The sequence below is a fragment of the Carettochelys insculpta genome, chromosome 2 (assembly GCF_033958435.1).
Source record: "Carettochelys insculpta isolate YL-2023 chromosome 2, ASM3395843v1, whole genome shotgun sequence".
Classification (NCBI taxonomy): Eukaryota; Metazoa; Chordata; order Testudines; family Carettochelyidae; genus Carettochelys; species Carettochelys insculpta.
The window spans coordinates 24,419,002-24,438,915 of record NC_134138.1 but is presented as its reverse complement, the minus strand read 5'-3'; the positions used below and the strand labels follow the sequence as shown (position 1 = coordinate 24,438,915).

Here is a 19,914-nt window from a genome sequence, read left to right as displayed (position 1 = left end):
GCAGGCTGGTGCCCCAATACTGGGGTTCTAACATAAAACATCTGCCAGGAGTTCTAAGAACCCATTACAACTATGCGAGGAAAGGAAAGCCCCAGGTGGAGAGACAAGAGAGCTGGTGTAGGAGCCCATGCAGCTGCTTCTGTGCTCTCACAGAATCCTGCCACATAAGGAATATTCTCCAAGAGACGAGCACAATAGGCTTATGGTTGTTCAGTACTGATGAAGCAACACAATGGACAGAGCATGGCCTGAAATTGAGGCCCAGGAGTTCACAAGAAACCCCATGTCATTTATTCATGGTAATGAGTGTTTATCATTCTTTTTTCAGAAATCATGCTTGGTTGGTTATAGTTAATTTTTCAAAAAGCCATCTTGAGCATTGGTTTGGGCTGTACAAATGCAAATGTGGAGAAGAGACAACCTCCCTGTTCAAGTGGTTCCATAAAAATGGAAGAAGAAGAAGAAGAAGAAAACCTCAAGGGATTTAAGCACAGAAATGAAGTATTGCCAATGAATAGAGAAATGACAAAGACATGGAAGTGGGCTTTTCAGCATAGTTAAAATTTCAAATCATCATGTGTTTGGAATACAAGCTATCATACCTAAGCATGCATGCAATAAGGGATCACAATCTATTTTATCTCACTCTTTGATGTTCAGTAATTTTGCAACAAGATTATAGGAAAGTGAATCCAGATTTAGCCTTTTTCTGTAAAGTGATGCCCTAAGAATGAAAGAAAAGCCACACCCACTTAATCCTGGTCCAAGCAGGAGGCATACAGATCAATGGGCTTTTCTTAAGAGATATTGAGAGGGACACTCATTCCCACTAAAATTTACGAGTCTCTTCGGGTGTGGCCATAAATGACTAAAGGTATAGCCGGTCAAAAGAATCCTGACAGCTGTCTACCCTACAACTTTCAGTAGTGCCCTAGAGTGGGTGCCATTTAAAAAGTTCTCAATTTCAAAGTTAGGGAATATCTAACATTCCCAAATCGCTGGAAATAGTGGTGCTGATGACTTAGAAGATGGCACTCTTTCATAAAGGATACCCAAACAATACCTTTATGTGCTCAGTTACCAGTTGGAGTTGCTCATTCCTGATGAGATGTCAAACTGAGGTTCTGACTACCTATGGTCACCACTATTCCATGACACTTTGTTCAAGAGTATAGGGTTAAACCTTGGTACCATGGCCATAGCCCTACCCTGAGAATGTACTGACTCCCATCTAAATTCAGATCAAGCTGTAACTAGATTTTCATCACCTTCTGGATTATGCATCTATGCTTACTAATCCCAGATTGTATGTTGCAATGTTCTGTACCAGCTAGCTGCATTTCAGTAATAGGTAAAATGAAATAATTTAGAGAGGGAAGTAACTTAGTGCTGAGATCCTGAATGAAAAGTGCCATGTAATTGTACCTACCTTCCTACTTTCTTCTCCTAACAGTCAGTAGCTTTAAATAGAAAGCACCCCATTGCAAATGAAGATTTACTTTTCAAAGGAATTACATATCAATATTAACATAAATTCTGTGATTGCAAGTAAGATAGTAAATGCTTGCCTGAATAATGAGTTATGTTTTAACCATGTGATACTATTTGTGGGTGGAAGCCTTTTATTGGTATAGTCACTAGCATAAATACAGTAAACGCTGTCTTACCCAGCATTCTATCATTGAGAACATTCAAATAATCAGCCTTTTAACCATAAGCAAATTTTAGTTACATTTTCCATAAGTACAGTATGGTGAAAGTAAATACAAATAAATACAGAAAATATGGCATAAGTTTACAGTATATGATAACACTTTTGGTGGTAAATGAAGTACTCTACATATATTTTTGTTTGTTTCTTAATACCTAATCTTGTTTTTCTTTAGTGTTATGCATTGCTAGGCATACCTCTCTATTATCCAGAATATTGAATATCTGGCAACCTCCCAGTTCCAAGGCTGCCAGATACACAAGAGTTTACAGTATTGCCAAATTAAGTATCAGAGGAAAATCATGTGCCTAGATAGGAAAGTCTGCTACCTGACTCTGAGTTGCTAATCCGTAAATATAAAAGGTAGAAAAGTGATTGATCATTAAGCAGCCAAAACACAATGCGTGTGTTTAACTTTTACTGTCTGCCTAACTTTTGATGGAGTACCTCAGTTACTTAAATGATACTACAGTGCATGAGATGAAATGCTAACCACATTGAAATTCATGGGAATTTTGCCCCTGATTTCAGTGGAGCCAGGATTTCATTCATAGCGTGCAAACTTTAACATGTGCCTTAGGATCAGGGCCTAAAGATGCAGTTTCTTCAAAGAGATGGTGTTGATTTTATTCCCATCCATGAAACAGAGGTTGAAAGCATGCGTGTGACCTGAATAGCATAAGGAGTTTATCAAAGAAACCATTTGTAAACTCAGGATAAATTGTATCATCTTGACCAGAAGGGAAACTGAAAGACACTCTCTAGTTGTTCTAACTTATGCAATCAACGTCTGGAGCAAAATTATGATGTGAGGTTAAAAATCTGAACCTCCAATGTGAGAATTTCAAAGAGACCTCAAATAACAGAAGAAGCTTTCATGCTCTCTAGAACAGAAAGGAGCAAAGTCAGAAGATGCTGTTCATGAGACTCTGTATCATTGTGATTTGGTAACAATCAGCTTCCCAAGGGGGAGTGATTATAGTTTTTGCCAATGCCATCATTAACAACACTTCCAGACAGGCTATAACTCAATAGTTCTCTAATATTTTATGCCAATGATCCCTTCCTTAGTGTAAGATTCTGAGGGTGACCCCTCCCACCCTTTATAAATTACGAACAGGGATTTGTATTAATGTGGGTAAAAGGCCTTATTTCAAAATAAGCTCTTCCAGAAGAGCTTATTTCAAAATGATGATGCTGCACACACAAATGCATTTTTAAATAGCACCTCGCTGTTTCAAAATACAGTATCTACATACATAGAGCCTATTTCAAAACAGAGCCATTGGACGTGTTACAGCTTATTTCGAAATAGGCTCTCTTCCCTATCTTAACAGCATCTATTTCAAAATAGCTATTTTGAAATAGCTGCTATTCCTCATAGAATTAGGTTTACCAATTTCAAAATAAGCCAACTGCTATTTTGAGACTATTTTGAAATAGCAGTTGAGTTGCGTAGACACTAAGTGCGTAGACACAGCCTGGAAGATACTGATGAGGCGCAGATGTAAATTTCCCATACCTAATTAAAATTGAGGAAGAGGGGGCTTTGAAAGGAGGGTTTCCTTCCAGGGGATCCCCGTGGGCCAGGCACCTCCATGGCTATTTTGGAGTCCGGAAGGACTTCGTCCAGACTCTGAATCACATGGCTATATGCCAATGAGGTGCAGGACATTTACATCTGTGCTTCATTAGCATCTTCCAGGCTGCTCATTACTACTGGAAGGGGCATATGTAGAAGTGGCCTAGGATAATTATTTCAAAATAACTTTGCCGTGTAGACCTACCCATAGAGTAAGTGCTGCACAGAAGTGTCCACAGAAGTTGCTGTAAATAAACAAAACAGCAAATCAAGATAAGAAATTCTAGACAGAGCAGTGCCCACCAGAGACCTCTCTCCCTGCTTTTTAACAGAGTGAATCTAGCAGCCTTAGTACACGTAGCCAGAAGAGACCAACAAGAAAAGCAAAGAATATCTATTTCAGTTAAAAATACACGTTAGTATGTTCATGGGAGGAAAAGGGTTGGGCCTGTCACCCGTGTCCTGAGCTTCCAACAAAACTTCTGTTGACAGATCACAGCCAAACATCACAAAAGCGATCTGCTTTATTGACAGAGAATGGCCGGGCTGCCCAGACACTCTCTTGACAAAACGGCCAACCATGAGCACAGCAGACAGGGCTGCCCAGTGTCCTGGCAGCTCTGTCTGTTGACAGAGGGCCACCCGGAATGTCCAGACCAGCTTTGTATAGACAGATCTCTGTCAACAGAGATGTTGTACCCCGTGGGGAGCAGGATAAGACTGTTGACAAAAGTGCTGTGTTCTGTTGATTTACTGTCAACAGAACGCCTGGGGAATGTGGACTCTCTGTGGTTTTTGTCGACAATTCCCAAATAAGTGATAAAATTATGTGCGTTTTACAAAGGCCATACATGGCCCCTGGCTGGGTACACAAAGCTGAGTGTGCACCTGCACAGTAAAACCACCCACAAATTCAGCAATTCTTCCTGCCATGAGTGCACTCACTTCGTAAATTTGCTTTTGCTCTGACACATGTTTTACAGCATTGTTTCTCAACCAGGGATACAAGTACCCTTGGGGGGATACACGGAGGGCTTCCAGGGGTGCATCAACTCACCTAGATATTTGCCTAGTTTTACAACTGGCTACATAAAAATACCCACTAGTAAAGTCAGTACAATCTAAAAGTTCATTCAGACAATGACTTGTTTCCACAGCTTCATATGCCTTACATTGAAATGTAAGTACAATATTTCTATTCTAATTCATTGATCTGATAATAAGATGGTAGAAAGTCAGCAAGTTTTCGGTAGTAGTCTCCTGTCATATTTTTGTAAGTAAGTCATTTTTAAGTGAGGTGTAACTTGGTGGTATGCAAAACAAATCTGACTCATGAAAAGGGCACAGTAATCTGGAAAGGCTGAATGGCACTTGTTTCAAGACCTCAGATTACCTTAAGACCATGTTTCTCAACTGGTGGTACGTGTACCCTTAGGGGTATGTGAGAGAAGTCCGCGGGTACTTTTTTTTTTAAAGGGGTATTTAAAAAAAAGAAACAACTTTGAGAAGCCCTATTTACATCATTACCCATCTTGATGCTCACAGCATTAAATAAATCTCTTGGGATCATTCATAGATGCATTTGGATTGAATTTCATCCCTATGCAAGCATGCAGGCCTGATGGACCCTTGGCCTACTGGATATTGCCAGGGGCCAATTTGGTAGACTTGATCAGCTTCACCAACTACACTTCATTTATGCCCATATGACATTTAAGTGGTGCAGAGGGCACCGATCCCGAGCGCAATCGCTTGCCTGTCTATGCCTAATCCATCCTGCAGTGCCCCCGTGCCAGGTTTTCTGTAGAATCTCCCATGCCAAATTGGCCTTGCAGCTACTTTGTTGCTGCATTAGCCTGCACAAAGTACCCATGACACAGGGATTAATAGTCCTGAGTCCTCAAATAGCTCTTAAGTGGAACTTAAGTGCCATCTAAGCAGAGTGCTGGCCCTCTGAGCAAGAATGAATTTCACCCTTGGTGTTTACTAAGCGGGTACAAAGTGACTTGCTGTAATATTCTTGCAGCTGAGCTGACCAAACAGAATGTTGGGAGAAGAAGTAGAACTCTTGTTACTGTCTTCTGGTTTTTAAAGCAATGGAACATGATTTAAAAACACATCACACAATGTTTAAAATCAGTCACAAAAACTAAAGGAAAGGCTGCATTAAGTAAAGCCCCTTGGCTCCACATTCTGCAAATGTGTAATGCTCAAATGTTTTGTGTAGTTCTTCATATACCTTTTATGTGAAATCCTCTTAGGGTTAGGCCCCAGCCCCAACCCCCAGCTGGCAGGCACACACATTACCATTCAAGTCCATTGCTAAGCAGGGCAAACTGTCTCATGCTGGACACATGCCTGCTAGAGCAGAAAAACATGTTGCTGTGCAGGAGCAGTAAAGAATGAGGATTTGCATACATTTTCAGGCATGTTTTGAATTAGTCAAAACAGCACAAGTATGCAGGAATTATTTCCAGTTTACAGTGCAGCATGAGGCAGAAATAGTATGGGTGAAAATACAGATCTTTTCTCAGAATGCTACAGCACCAAACAAGTCTTACTGATGCTGCTGATTCTTTTAAAAATGGGTTTATTAATGCCTGTCCTTTTACTGCTACTGTGCCACTTATTCATAACATTATACATTGTACAAAACTATGAAAGGTGCGTCACAGAAGCAGGGAAATAGGCGTTCCCTGTAGTGAACACTTTACAGATGGAAGGCGCTGAGTCTGAAAAGACCCTTCCATGTGCATTAATATTTACTCAGTGAGAGTAATCTCATTGACAACTTGGGGACGCGGCATGATGTAGTAGATGAAGTGCTAGACTGGGCAGTGGGGGGGTTGGGTTCTCTGCAGTTCTGTCATTTCCCTTCTGTGCTTCAGCTTTCCCCCTCACGTCCTTTGTCTGTCTGTCTAGGCTGTACAGACCCAAAGAGGGTGTGATAAGATCTTTCAATGGACCAGCTTCTATTGGTGTGACAAGTTTTTGAACTAATGCTGAGCTCTCCTTCACACCAGGAAAGGCACCCTCAGCATCACAGCTAAACGCAAGCTGGAACCAACTTTTCATCCTAAGTAGCTAACACATATTCTAAAGGACTATCCAAGGTGACTGTAAACTCTTTGGAACAGGAATTGTCTCTTGTGTGTTTGCATAGTGACCAGCACAATGGGGTCTCTTGGCATTGCTGAACACAAATCAACAATGATAATAATCACCACGTAGGGAGGCAAGCACATCCATATGGTCAGGACCTAAACCTCTCATCTGGGTGGGTGCAGATGCTTACCACACAGAGCTGTCTGCAGGACTCCAGCCTAACTTCAGACCTCATGCAGTAAGTGTGGGTTGCAAGAAGCTACAGAGGGTAGGATGCAGGCAGGAGATGAGATCTAATAATGAGGTCGCATGATTGCTCAGTGAGATACTTCTCCTTAAAAGGGGCATTGAGCATAGTGTTTCTCTGTGCAAGAATAAAAGGGGGTACCTGGGTGGTTCCCTTTGCAGGCTGGGGACTGAAGCGATTGTGGCAGACTGAAGGCAGTGGGCTGTAGGAGCCTTGTGGAAGGCAGATATATAGGAATCTGGGTGAGTGGGCTTCTGTTCCCTGCATAAAAAAGCCCTTTGGGCTCATTAAAAAAAGAGCTAGATAAATTCGTGGAGGTTAGGTCCATTAATGGCTGCTAGCCAGGGTGGGTAGGAATGGTGTCCTTAGCCTCCATTTGTCAGAAGCTGGAGACAGATGGCAGACAAGAGATCGCTTGATTGTTACCTGTTCAGTCCACTCCATCTGGGGCACTTGGCATTGGCCACTGTCATTTAGACAGGATACTGGGCTGGATGGACATTTGGTCTGACCCAGTAGGGCTGTTCTTATTAAGAGTGGGCCTGCAGCAGTAGGCTAATTAGACATCTGTGGCCAGTTCAGGCTGACAAGCTCTCCTTTAAAAAGGCCCCCTCAGTAAAGGAGCAGGGAGAAGAAGAATGGACCAGGAGAACTGGGCTCCCCACCCCTTTCCCCAGGAGAGCAGCCCCAGCGGAAGGATGGGGCACCAGGGGCACTTGAGATCTTGCCCCATACTAGTGACTTGTCTATGATGAGAGTGGCTCTGGAAAGACCTGAGGCAGTGAAAGGGAAGTTGTGAGCCTCTGAGGCATGTGAGAAAAGCCCCCAGGAAGTGTGGGACCCAGAGGGTACAGTGGGGGTTCTGCCACAGCATGTGTGCATCTTGTACATGTGGCTATATAATGGAGGTTTTGATTAAAAAGCTTTAATCCACTTTTTGCAGGTGACACAGCCATTTCTTTCAGTGTCTGAGTAGTAAATAAAATAAATAGCTTGTGTGTATATATAGAAAAAAAAACTCTTAGTCTTTTGCAGTGTCCACACATATTGCAACACTGCCCAAAAAAGTATCCTAAACCAGCACTATTTCAGATGTAGAAAATAAACCTCCTATTTGCTTATGCAAAGTCACAAGCCACATGAAATTTGCAAAGTTCCCAGAATTAGAAAAGACAAAGGTCAGATTTTTGCTTAGAAAACTTCAAGAGAGAGAACATAAAATATCATGTTTTGAGACATGAGGAGACCTGGTTCAGAAACAATCTGCACCTCTTTAACAGAACCATATTTCTGAAAACAGAAAATGCAGCCCCTGGGAAATCCCTCTCGGGTATGTGCTTCTCATGTTCAAACACATTAATGGGCCAGCTATGCTATGAGTCATCAACACGAGAATTTCATGTGTTTCCTTAAATACACCGAAAGTAGCAGAAGGCATATTTGATGCTGCAGAGTGGTTATCTATTAAGTATCATAACTAATACCTGCATTCAATGAATTGTAGTTTTCCCTGATAGAAAGGATCTTATTTAGTTTATTAGAATCATTTTGTTACAATGAATGAGCAGACTAGAATCTTGACAGTTAAGCTGATTGAACATACAGTTTAGTAGTGAGAGGCCTATTGTGTTGCTATCCAAGTCTCAATGCTGTAGTAAAGAGAATCTGTATGTGTGCAAATAGCACATTTTGGTTGTTCTTTCTCCTGAAGAATTCTGTCAAAACTAGAGCTGGCTAAATTATCCGTGAGGAACATTTGTTGGCTGTGTTGCTCTTTTTTTTTTTCCCATTTGCAAACAATCCTTTTCCTTGCAAATGCTTCTCCTGATTTCTGTTCATCAGTTTGTTATTAATTTGGAGCCATCATTTTCAGCCTCCGGGTGGGGGGGGGTGGGTTGTAAGCTGTTCAGATTGACTTGGCAATTCACTGGATATGATCAGTCACCTAGGTCACAAGATATTATTTCTTCTACCTGACTGGATCATTGAAACTTTTTTAAACAGAAGCCTGACAAATAGTAAATATTTTTGGTCATATGTAAGTACTGGTAAACTTGTGAAACATCCAGTCTACAATAACTTCAAATGAATATTTGTAAACAGTGAGTAACAAGGGTGGGTGGCATACAATGAATATAGAGGTACAGTATGTGTAGCTGTGATCACAGATTCACACTGGCTGGTTTAGGGGTTGGTTTGTCTCACTGTTTTTTAACACTGTTTTTTAACACTATTTACCTGTGCACTAAATGTCAGTGGTTCACCGCTGGGTCATCATATGCACAAGAATAAAAATCCCTGTCTCCAACATACTGAATGGGCTGAAAAAGAAATTAATGGGAAAACAGGGATAACTTGGAGAGGCCTGGGCTGCAGAAGGGAAAAGTATCGGATCTCTCGGCGCTGCCTGCCTGGGTCTCTGCTCTTGGTGAAGCTCATCCTGGGGCTATTTGTGTCTATTGCAGAGGGGAATGTTTGTGTGTGTCTGTCTCTTGTGCATCCACTCTGAGCAGGAACTCAGCTGTGTCCATTGTTAGGGAAATCTCTATATTTTGTTAGAGCAGTTTCAGGAGAGTTGGACTTTGTGGGGGATGCTTTGCTCCTGGGTGGCCCTCTAGACTTTTTTGTTCTTTAGGTTCTTTTTAGCCTAACCCGCTTTGTGACAGGATCCCATCTTTCACTGTGCTTCAAGATAGCACACACTAAATCCACCAGCATCAAGTTGTGTTCCACCTGTCATCTTGTAACGTCTGCAGCAGACAAACTCACTCAGCACCTGTTCTGCCTCATGGAGAACAGACCTCAAGGTCAGGACAAGGAGGCAATGTCTACACAGCAGCCTTATTCCTGAATACAGTAATGCCTTCATTTACACGGAGATTGCGTCCTGGGCAACCTCTGCTTAAAGCAAATTTTATGTAAACTGGGGGGGGGAAAGGTTTGGGGAGATCCCTGGAATTCTCCTGGCTGGGGGAGCAGGCAGCTGGAGCCACTGCAGAGCTCTGCTGCTCCCCAGCTTCCCCCAGCTGGGAGAAGCAGCACAGCTGCCAGCTCCAGCTGCCTCTTTTTTGGGGGAAGAAGGGAGCTTTCGAAATCAGGATTTCCTTTCAAAGGAATCCCATCTCCATGGCTAGTTTTCAGTTAGAAAGCAGCACTTTCAATACCCCGGAGTGGCTGCCAGTATGAAAGTCAGGTGCTGAATATTCATGTCTGCACCTCATTACCATTTCTGATCCGCGGCATTTACATCCTTTCCAAAAGGGAGGGGTAGTGTAGATGTAGCCAAAATGCATTTCAAAATAGTGCTCAACTATTTCAAAATAGTGTTTACACACAATAGAACCTATTTTGAAAGAGAGCCATTGGCCTCACTATGGCTTATTTTGAAATCAGGGCCGTGTAGACAGGGAATAGGGTTAGGTTTCAAAATAGGTGCTATTCCTCGTACAATGAGGTTTCCCAACTTTGAAAGAAAGCATGTTATTTCTTTGAAATAGTGGTTGTGTTGTGTAGACACTTGCGTAGTTATTTCAAAATAGCAGCTATTTCTGAAATAACTTTGCTGTGTAGATATGCCCGGACTCAGTAGCACCAAGGTCTCAGTCCCAGCTCACTAAGTCCAGCATTACCAGCCAAGGGAGAATCATGTCTGCTGAAATTAGGATACATCAGAACAAAATGACTGAGGCTCCCTACGGCAGCAAGACACTGCATAAGTAGTTGAAATTTCTGGAAGTTTCCCTGCTGCATAACCTGCAGGTAGAAAAAAAAATGCTAGAGCTGCTTTTAGGGACAACTTCTTTTAAAAACAAGTGTTCTCCATATCCCTCTATTTGTGCTTCTATCACACTTGGACTCGTATTCAGGTGGTAAGGGATACAATTGTTTAGTCTTGCATCTACACATTCACTGTGTGGACAGAAGTGCTGGAACAATTTTCATTGTGGGAGTGCTGAGAGTCTTTGAAACAAACTGTAGATCTTGTATTGGTGCAGTATGGAGTGCCACAGTGATGTGAGGAAACAATACTGTAAACCCTAATTTAATGCATAGCCATAGGTGATGTCACCTACTTTAAATGTCTTGCTGCACACCTGGTAGGAATGTGAAAGGAGAACAAGGACAAACTGCATGCCGTACTGGTAGATTATATCTGAACTGCATGCAAAGCTGTGTTGCTAGGTAACAGGGCAGAATCCTAAGCAATGCAGCTGTGTGTAGCGCTGGAGCTTTACACGGGTCACCTTATTTTGTGCAGGGGAAGGTGTACGGCAAGTGGTAATTCAAAGGTGTAAAAAGGGATGGTCTTGTGCTGAGGGCAGTCTCTGATGATTTGGGAGATGTGGATACACTTCACAGTTCTGCTGCCTCCAGCTCGGCTCAATGTATTTGGGCAAGTCACTCGATCTCTCTGTGCACTATTAAACTGGTATTAATGACACCAGCAAACTCTGCTTCTCCAGAGTTTTGGGAGGAAGAATCTCTGATGTCTACACTTGCCCCCTTCTTTGAAGGGGATATGGTAATCAGCCTGGTCAGAGAATGCTAATGATGTGCTGTGATGAATATGCAGCACTTCATTAGGTTAATTCTCCCCCATGGCAACTTTGAAGTGCTGGCATGCTATGTAGCCAAGGGCACTTTGAAGTGCCTGCACTACTTCAAAGTGCCTTTACTCCCCAAAACCTTGAGGAGTAAAGACACTTTGAAGTAGTGTGGGCACTTTGAAGTGCTGGAGGCTTCGCATATGCCAGCACTTTGAAATCTGACACTTCGAAGTTGCTGCAGGGGAGAATTAGCTTAATGAAATGCTGCATATTCATTGCAGCACTTCATTAGTAATCTCCCATCAGCCTGATTACCATGCCCCCTTTGAAGAAGGGGGCAAGTGTAGACACGGCCCTGTTTGAACAATTACACGTATTACTGAAGTGTGCCACATTACAGCCCCTCTGCCCATCCCCAGCTGCATGCACTGCTGGCATCTGACACAGAACTGCATTCACTGCTGGAGTGTGACATAAACTACGTGCACTTCTGCAAGGTGGCACCAAGCTGTATGCACCCCTGTACACACACCACATCCCAGCTAGGTATGCATGCACCCCACTACCTCCCCACCACATACACTGGTGTGCTGAAGTAGGGCACAAAGAAGCTGCCTGCACCACTCCCCCTCACACACCGCATACCCAGCAGGAGTATAACACAACACAGGTGCATGCACTTCCCCCCCGCCCGCACACACTGCCGCGCTTAAGTATGGTACAAAGCAGCAGCTTGTACTTCCCCACCCCTCATGTACTGCACAAGGAGCAGACGTATGACACAACAGAGGTCTATGCATTGCCCCTCCACACACACCTAGCAGGCATATTACACAACACAGGTTCGTGGATTACCCTACCCCCGCGTACACAGGAGGAGTGTAACACAACACAGGTGCATGCACTGCTCTGCCCCCCCCACACACGGGGCTGTGGAGTGGCACAAACCACTCCTCCCCCTCCCGCGCCGGAGTATGACGCAGGGGAACCGCCGCCGCCGCCCCGCTCCCATCCTATCTCCTCAATGAGGCGGGCGCGCCAATGAGCGCGCGCCTCGCGCCCTCGGCCCCGCCCACTTCCCCTCGCGTCAGGGGCACTTGGCAGCGCCCCAGCGGCGGGCGCCTGGCAGCGGCGCGCGGGCAGGGGGACGGCCCGGCCCGGCCCGGCCCGGCCCAGCCCAGCCCGGCCCCCGCGGACGGGGAGCCTACGCGTGAGTCACGCCAGGCGGGCACAGCCGGGCCGGCCGCTGGTGCTCACTCGCACACGCCGAGCAGGAGGCGAGGGGAGCGACCTGTCCCGCTCGGCGCTGGGGGACCCGCCGCTAGCTGCCCGCTCGCCGCCTCCATGAGCCGCCAGGCGCCGCCCCGCAGCCCGGCGCTGCTGCTGCCGGCCGCCCGCTGCCGGAGCGCCCCCTCCAAGCGCCTGCTCCTCCCCGACGGCTCCGCCGAGGAAGCGCCTGCGGCCAAGTGCCCTCGCCTCGCCGAGTGCCCCAGCAGCCCGCCGGAGTGTCTGAGCGCGCCGGGCTCGCCCTGCGCCCCCGCCTCGCCGGGCAGCGGCAGCGCCCCCGGGCCCAGCCTCATCGCCGGCTACCTGCTGCTGCCGCTGGCCGACAGGGAGCGTGTGTCCCGCGCGCTCAACATCCACACGGGCCAGGAGCTGCGCTGCAAGGTAAGCGCCCGTCCTCCCCGCCCGCCGCCGGCGCTGGGTACCGGGGCGCACCGCCCGGAAGGGGCGCCCGTCGCAGCCAGGGCTTGCACGCCGGCTCGTGGGCTCTCGGCGGCCCCAGGGCACGGGCTGTCCCTGCGCCGGCCGCTCGGGCAGCCGGGGGGGGGGGCGTGCTCCCCTTCCAGGGCTCAGCTGTGCTAAGGTGCGGGGCAGGGAGCCGATCTGCTGCCCGGGGCCTCGGGCTCTGCCGGTGAGAAAAGTTAGAGCTGCTGTGTGCGGAGCGCTGCCCCCACTGCCCAGCTGCCCCCGTGCGGGCTGCCGGCCTCCCCGCTCGCAGCTCATCGGGTTCCCGGGGGCTGGGGCTCTGGTTAGCTGGGAAGGGAGGGATACAACGGTCAGGTGCAGCTGCGGGAAACAGGCTTTCGAGCTAATGCTCTCGGTTCAGACAACAGCAGCTGCTCCCTCCCTCTGGCCCTTGCTGCCAGTGACACACAGCAGCTTTGTGCCTGACGAGCCCGGCTGGTAGAGTTTTCCCCGAGATGTCAGCGGTGCTTGTAAAGAGCACACTCTGCTTGTCTCTCGTCCCTGTTTCTGAAAGGGGTAGCTGCTACCGCTGAGCTAACTGCTGCCACCTGCTGCCGGGCTCCGAGGAGATCAGGCCTGTTTCCCTAAGCCCTTTCTTGGCAGACGGGCCTAAAGGCATGTTTGGGACTGAGAAGAAAAGGCGGGGAGAGATTTAATGACTGTAATATTGGGTAATGAAGGAAGTGAAGTCGGAATTGTAAGTTGTGTCTCCAAGTTTCTCCATGGAGATAGCAAATTAATAGAAATGATGACATTCCATGTGTGTCACTGATTCCAGTCAGGCCTCGGATGTGAGTAACTCTAGCAAAGCTTAACAGCTCACCAAGAGAACACTGTCAGATACTTACAAAACATCCGCCTGCCTGCCAGCCATTCCCTGAATTAAACATCTGTGGGTTTAATCCTTTTGCCTATTGCAGCTTGCATTCTGGGGCTTAGGGTAACCACAGTCCCCCTTCTCTGAAACCTTGGAGTAAATGAAAAGCAAAAATCATCAGGAGTTCTTAAATGTTTCTTCTCCATCCACAAAACAAGAGCAGACCTGTAGCACTGTAAAATCTATCAAAATAATTTAGTTCCAGACTATTTCCTGATCTGGAGAAGTGGGTCTGCCCCACAAAAGCTCATCACCTAATATTTTATTTTGTTAGTCTTTAAAGTGCTACAGCACTGCTTTTTTTTTTTTTTTCGTTCTGTGAAGATACAGACTAACACGGCTGCCTCTCTGTGAGACTTTTCCATCCTGTTAACAGTATCTGAATACCGTTTAACATAATTGACACTGAGTGCTGGCCTCCATCTGGTAGTTCCAGTATTGTCCCTGAAAATCTGTTGTATGGCAAACCACCTTTAGCACTCCTGGTAATGGAAATTCAATTTTTTTTTTAATTTTCTATTTATAGGTGTTCCCTCTCAAACACTACCAGGACAAAATTCGACCTTATGTTCAGCTGCCATCTCATAAAAATATCACTGGGGTAGTGGAAGTGATTCTGGGGGACACTAAAGTCTACGTCTTCCTTGAGAAGGATTATGGGGACATGCACTCCTATGTGAGGAGCTGCAAAAGGCTGCGAGAAGATGAGGCTGCCAAGCTGTTCAAGCAGATTGTCTCAGCTGTAGCTCACTGCCATCAATCAGCCATTGTGCTGGGTGACCTGAAGCTCAGGAAATTTGTCTTTTCTACTGAAGAAAGGTAAGCTCTGTTCAATGAATGGACTTTCTGCAGGAGGTGGGAAGGAATAGCCCTTCTAGAGGAGAAGTTTAGTCAAGTTAATCAAGGTTCTTTAGAGCAGACAAGGGGGAATAGTAGTTTCTTTGGGAGGGGTGGGGGAGAAGCAGAGTAGAGAAGTGAAATAAGGTTCTAAACTAACTGTCCGCTGCAAGTTGTCCTGTGTACAACTTGTTTTGTGTGTGTCTGTGTATACGTGTCCCTAACATTAATTTTTCCTGGGGGCTTGATTTATGTATTTACCTGGCATAGGTTCTTGTCTGATCAGCAGCTGCTCAGATTAGACTGGTGTACAAACAGATAACAATTTGAGAATTTACTAGCTCCAGATGTCAAAATACAATGTGTTTGAACATCAGATTCAAAGTGAAATGAAAAAAGGCACAGACAGGGAAAATAACCTTGATTTAAAAACAAAGGTGTAAAGCTGCTCTGCTGTAATTGGATGTTTGCAGGTGGACTCTTGGCCATTTGCAAAGCCACCCTGAACTCAGTGCAAGGAACTACCAGCATAGATTTCATAGCAGGATGAGGTTCTCAGTTCGGAGTTTCTTTTGCAGAATGGGTCTGTAAAAGCTCATTTTTAGCAATGTTAGTATAGTTGGAGTCTCTTTTGGTATGTCTCCACAGCAGCTTTATTTGAAAATAAGCTATTCCAGAAGAGAGATTCCAAAATAGCTTATTTTGAAATAATTCTGGTACATGCAAAAATGCAGCTCAAAAGAGTACTTAGCTGTTGCAAAATACAGCATCTACACACACAGGGCCTATTTTGAAATAGAGCCATTGGAGGGACTATGGCTTATTTCAAAATAGGCTCTATTCCATGTTTGATCAGCACCTGTTTCGAAATGGGCACTATTCCTCATAGAATGAGGTTTACCAATTTCAAAATAAGTCAACCGCTATTTTGAAATAGCAGTTGCATTGTTTACATGCTAGGGTGGTTATTTCAAAATAACTTTGCTGTATAGCTGTACCCTTCTACACAGTTATGCTTACAGTGAATGTAGAAGCACTTATTACTGCTTCTCAACCCAGGACAGACTCCATACTTTAAGAACTAAGTGCCACATATCTGCTGTGCTTTGTATATGGTCACAGCCTCACCCACATGCACAAAGAAAGAAATGAAAGGGTTAAAATGGGCAAATGTAACATGAAGGAGGTTTACATCTTATGTTGAGAACACAAATGTTAAATGAACTACTTGTGGAACATACAGTGCAGAGATATTGCCTATTGAAATTTAGCCCAAAGCATCAGCTTTGTGAAAACTAGATTTACAAAATCTAGGTCAATAGAACTGTCTGATTTTTTTTTTTTTTTTTAAATTATTCAGGTAGTAAAACAACTATTTAAGCAAACATTTTTGTGCAGTGCGTGTTGCCTTGTATTGCAGGCTGGCACAATGAAAATCCTCCAATCTAAAAGATGAACTTTTGAACAAAATTGAAAGGAACTAGTTTTATTCTAATAAAAACTGTAGACTCAACATTTAAACGTGAAGAACACTTTTAAAATTCTTTCACTAATAGCCAAAGTCTTTAAAACAAGAACATTTATTTTTAAAAATAGATATATTAGCCAAGTTAAAATTGTTTTAACTTAATGCACAAAACAAGATAGCTGTTTGAACACTTCCTTTTTTAAGTAGAAAAATATAGAAATAACCTACAAAAAGTAACTCCCTTAAAGGAAACTGTTGCAGCTTTTCCCACCTATGATGAGATGTTACCCTTGACGAAATGCTAGATTGCACACAGTTTTTCTCATTTGGAAATATGCATTGCACAGGCTAATGTCCTATATGCCAGGTTTGGTAATAAGAGGGTTAAGCAGTATAAGGCAGACTCTCTTAATCTAAGAAGCACAGGTGCAGTGTTTTAGTGCTATGGCAGCCAATGGTAGGCCAGCAGCATAGGCTGAGTCATATTTTCCGTTTACAGATCCAATGGGTATTTTACATTATGGTAGGAAGTCACATTGAGGACATGCTGCAGTTAATGTGTTTACGCACCATTAAGCTGTAAGGCAGAACAAAGCCATTTAAGAGCAAAGGAATGACCCCCGCCCCCAAGCTAATATAAAACCTTTTTACTTAACCTGCACAGTTAGGAACTAGGATGAGCCTGTACCTGCAGAATAGGTGGCTATTGCAGCATGTCATTGGGGGGTGGGGGGGAAGAATATAAAGGAGCAGGAAGGTTAATCACCATTGCATGTGCAAAGGGGATCTGGACTTAGAGATTTTAAAATGTGTGATGCTGTGTGGTGCAGTCTCATAGTTAAACTGGAAATAGTCATAACACTGTAGTAAATCAACCAAGTGTAGTTACAGTACAATCTGTGCAGAATGGCATTCATTCAGTGGTATTGCTCAATAGTGGAATTTGAACAAAGTATGGGAGATAGATAACATGATTTTCCACAATATGCAGTCTTGTGTTACATTGATACTGCAGGTGTACCTTTGCACCCATATCGGGTATAGCCTAGCAGTCTTGATTTTTCTCTGCTACATATTTGCAACTAAGCTTTTCCTCCTTGGTCGCAGTATTGTGCTTGGGGCTGTAACAGCAGACAGCCTTGCGTGATTAAATTATCTCTGTGCTCATTATTAAAACAGTTTTGTATCATATACATCGTTTTTTCTTTTCCTCAGGACTCAGCTGAGACTAGAGAGCCTAGAAGATACTCACATCATCAAGGGGGAAGACGATGCTCTGTCGGACAAACATGGCTGCCCAGCATATGTCAGCCCTGAGATCTTAAACACGACAGGGACCTACTCTGGAAAATCAGCTGACGTTTGGAGTTTAGGAGTTATGTTGTACACTCTCCTAGTGGGGCGATACCCCTTCCATGACTCAGACCCTAGTACTCTGTTTTCTAAAATCCGCCGGGGACAGTTCTGTGTTCCTGATCACGTCTCTCCCAAAGCCAGATGCCTCATTCGCAGCCTGCTGAGACGGGAGCCCTCTGAAAGACTCACTGCTCCAGAGATCTTGCTTCATCCTTGGTTTGAAGCAGTTTTGGAACCTGGATACTTAGACCAGGATATAGGAACTTCTGATCAAATTGTTCCAGAGTGTCATGGAGACAATGATGATATTAGTTCATTCTTCTGTTAGTCTAAAATCTCCAAGAACCTACATCGGCTCACATGGCATCTTTTTAGGGTTTCATATTTCCACATTAGAGTGTTGTGCATTTGTAAAGTGTCACTATAATCAGAAAAGTGACTGTTTAAAAAACAAGTAAATAAACCAGGCAGGCAACTACTTACTCAGTGGATCCAGATTCTTATCTGCTTACTCTGCTGGTAAGTTATTACTATTAATGCTGCAAGGCCAATACAGCTGTGGAAGAGCCAGCTGGAATCTGTTCTGCCTCATGCATCAACAACGATGCAATTGCTGGGTGATGTTTGATTGCAGAATCTTATTACTGGTGATGTAAGAGACAGATAGCAAGAAGCTAGGCCTCCTAGTTTTCCCCAGAGGTATTGAGTGGAATGTGTAGCCTTGATGGTGAAAAGACTAAATGGGGGAAGATCAAATCTGACATGGAAATTAATAAGAATCAGATTTTGTTGTCAGTTTTTTTACAGAGTAATTTTCTGATTATAAGTGCACTTTAATAGGGGAGAGGGGTCTTGACCCATCATGTCCAACTACATCTTAACTTGTCAGGAAGCTCCTGCTGTTAGCAGATATATGACGCTATGGAAGATGCATCCATAAACTACATACATACTATTGTGTTTATTGCTTTTGGCTGGTTAGATCAGTAACCCTGAAAGGAGAAGATACCTGAATTAGCAGCTGGATTTTATATAATACCGTATCCCTGAACATAAAATGCATTTTTAATTTATTTAAGCCTAACTGTGACAAAGAATATTTAATTCTATGCCCTGGTAAATTCTGAGGGTCTCAGCATCTATTCCTGTACCAAAATAAAACATCATAGGTTGGAGCACCTTGTTAAGAAAAGAGAGAGGATATCTTATACAGTGTATGTGAACCCTTCTGCTTTCCTGTGGGCTTGGTTCTCTTAGGTTTAAAATCCTGTACAAAATCTTGGTTGGTCTTGAAACTTAAACTCTCCATACATCCTTACTTGACTATTCAGGTGTTGTCTCATCAGCCTCTGGCTACATTTGTTTTAATTTTTTGCATGACCATTCATAATATTTCAAATTCATGTGGCTAATAAGTCAAAATAATCACTAATTTCCTGGGTCACAAATAAGTAAAGCCTAAGATTTCTGCTTTGTTTCATGTCCATGCCTGGTTGATGTAGGGATATATCAATGTGTATTAAAGTGGTTCACTAAAATAACACACAAGCAGTTCCTAAAGTTTATTAAACGGGTAAATGACTGTGCTGTACCTTGACAGAATGGCACTACAGTGATGCGATTATTTTAAGGACTAACCCTTGGCAAGCTACAGTACCACCCTGCATTGTGAGAATGCAATGTATACCTCATGTACTTCGCATCTATATTTTACTGTTTGGTTCTAGGGACGGGGGTTGCTGTTGTTTGTGTCCCCTAATAACTGAGGTGTTGAAGAGCAGTTTAATGTGAATTATTGTTGGCAATACTAACTTGACAGAATCATGAGCATTGGAGAACCATGAAGTACCTCTGTTGCACTAAATCTCTCATGATTGCTTGACATTTGTATCTGTGATACAGTTTTAAAAAGTAAATCTGTATATATTGGTGGAAAAGCTGCCGCAAAAGCTAAAAACACTATGTCCCACCTGTAAATATGTATATATGTGGAAACCTAGATAAAGTCTGACTTGTAAAAAAAGAAAAAAAATTTTAATAAACCTGGTTTCATAAATGTGTGCGCTCAGTTTTTTGGTGACTTGCTGTTTACTTATTTAGACTATATTAATCTGAAATGTGTATTGGTCTCAAAGATACTTTTTTTTTTTTTTTTTTTTTTTTTTTTTTTAAAAAAACCTTCAGTGGTGCAGCTGCTTGGTCACATGGGAGATGCTTTCCATTTAATGCCAAATCCTGTAACTGTCACTCATGTAAAATTCCCATTTACTCCTGTTGCATTACCTGCATCAGGACAGCAGAGTATGGCTTCTAGCACCTTTCTCCAAGGATTTCAAAGGCCTTTGCAGAAACAGTAATTCAGTAATACTATGTTGAGGTATTAGAGCTATTCTTCATATGGGGAAACTGAGACATAAAAGGCACAAGTATTTCAA

At 43.8% G+C, this 19,914-nt stretch overlaps 1 protein-coding gene across 1 annotated transcript; it reads left to right on the top strand.

The window, feature by feature from the left end:
* Positions 1 to 12,386: 12,386 nt before the first annotated feature.
* On the top strand, positions 12,387 to 19,537 carry TRIB1 (tribbles pseudokinase 1). The gene is made up of 3 exons (XM_074986668.1): positions 12,387 to 12,860; positions 14,345 to 14,637; positions 17,339 to 19,537. Exons 1-3 carry the CDS (start codon positions 12,537 to 12,539, stop codon positions 17,805 to 17,807), a joined length of 1,086 nt encoding a protein of 361 aa, XP_074842769.1. The 5' UTR covers positions 12,387 to 12,536; the 3' UTR covers positions 17,808 to 19,537.
* The last annotated feature ends 377 nt before the right edge of the window (positions 19,538 to 19,914 follow it).

Bases quoted from the DNA above. Each gene is read 5' to 3' on its own strand.
- TRIB1 (XM_074986668.1), top strand. From the start codon at position 12,537: ATGAGCCGCCAGGCGCCGCCCCGCAGCCCGGCGCTGCTGCTGCCGGCC. The intron at 12,861-14,344 runs GTAAGCGCCCGT...TTCTATTTATAG, and splicing joins GCCAGGAGCTGCGCTGCAAG to GTGTTCCCTCTCAAACACTA. The intron at 14,638-17,338 runs GTAAGCTCTGTT...TCTTTTCCTCAG, and splicing joins GTCTTTTCTACTGAAGAAAG to GACTCAGCTGAGACTAGAGA.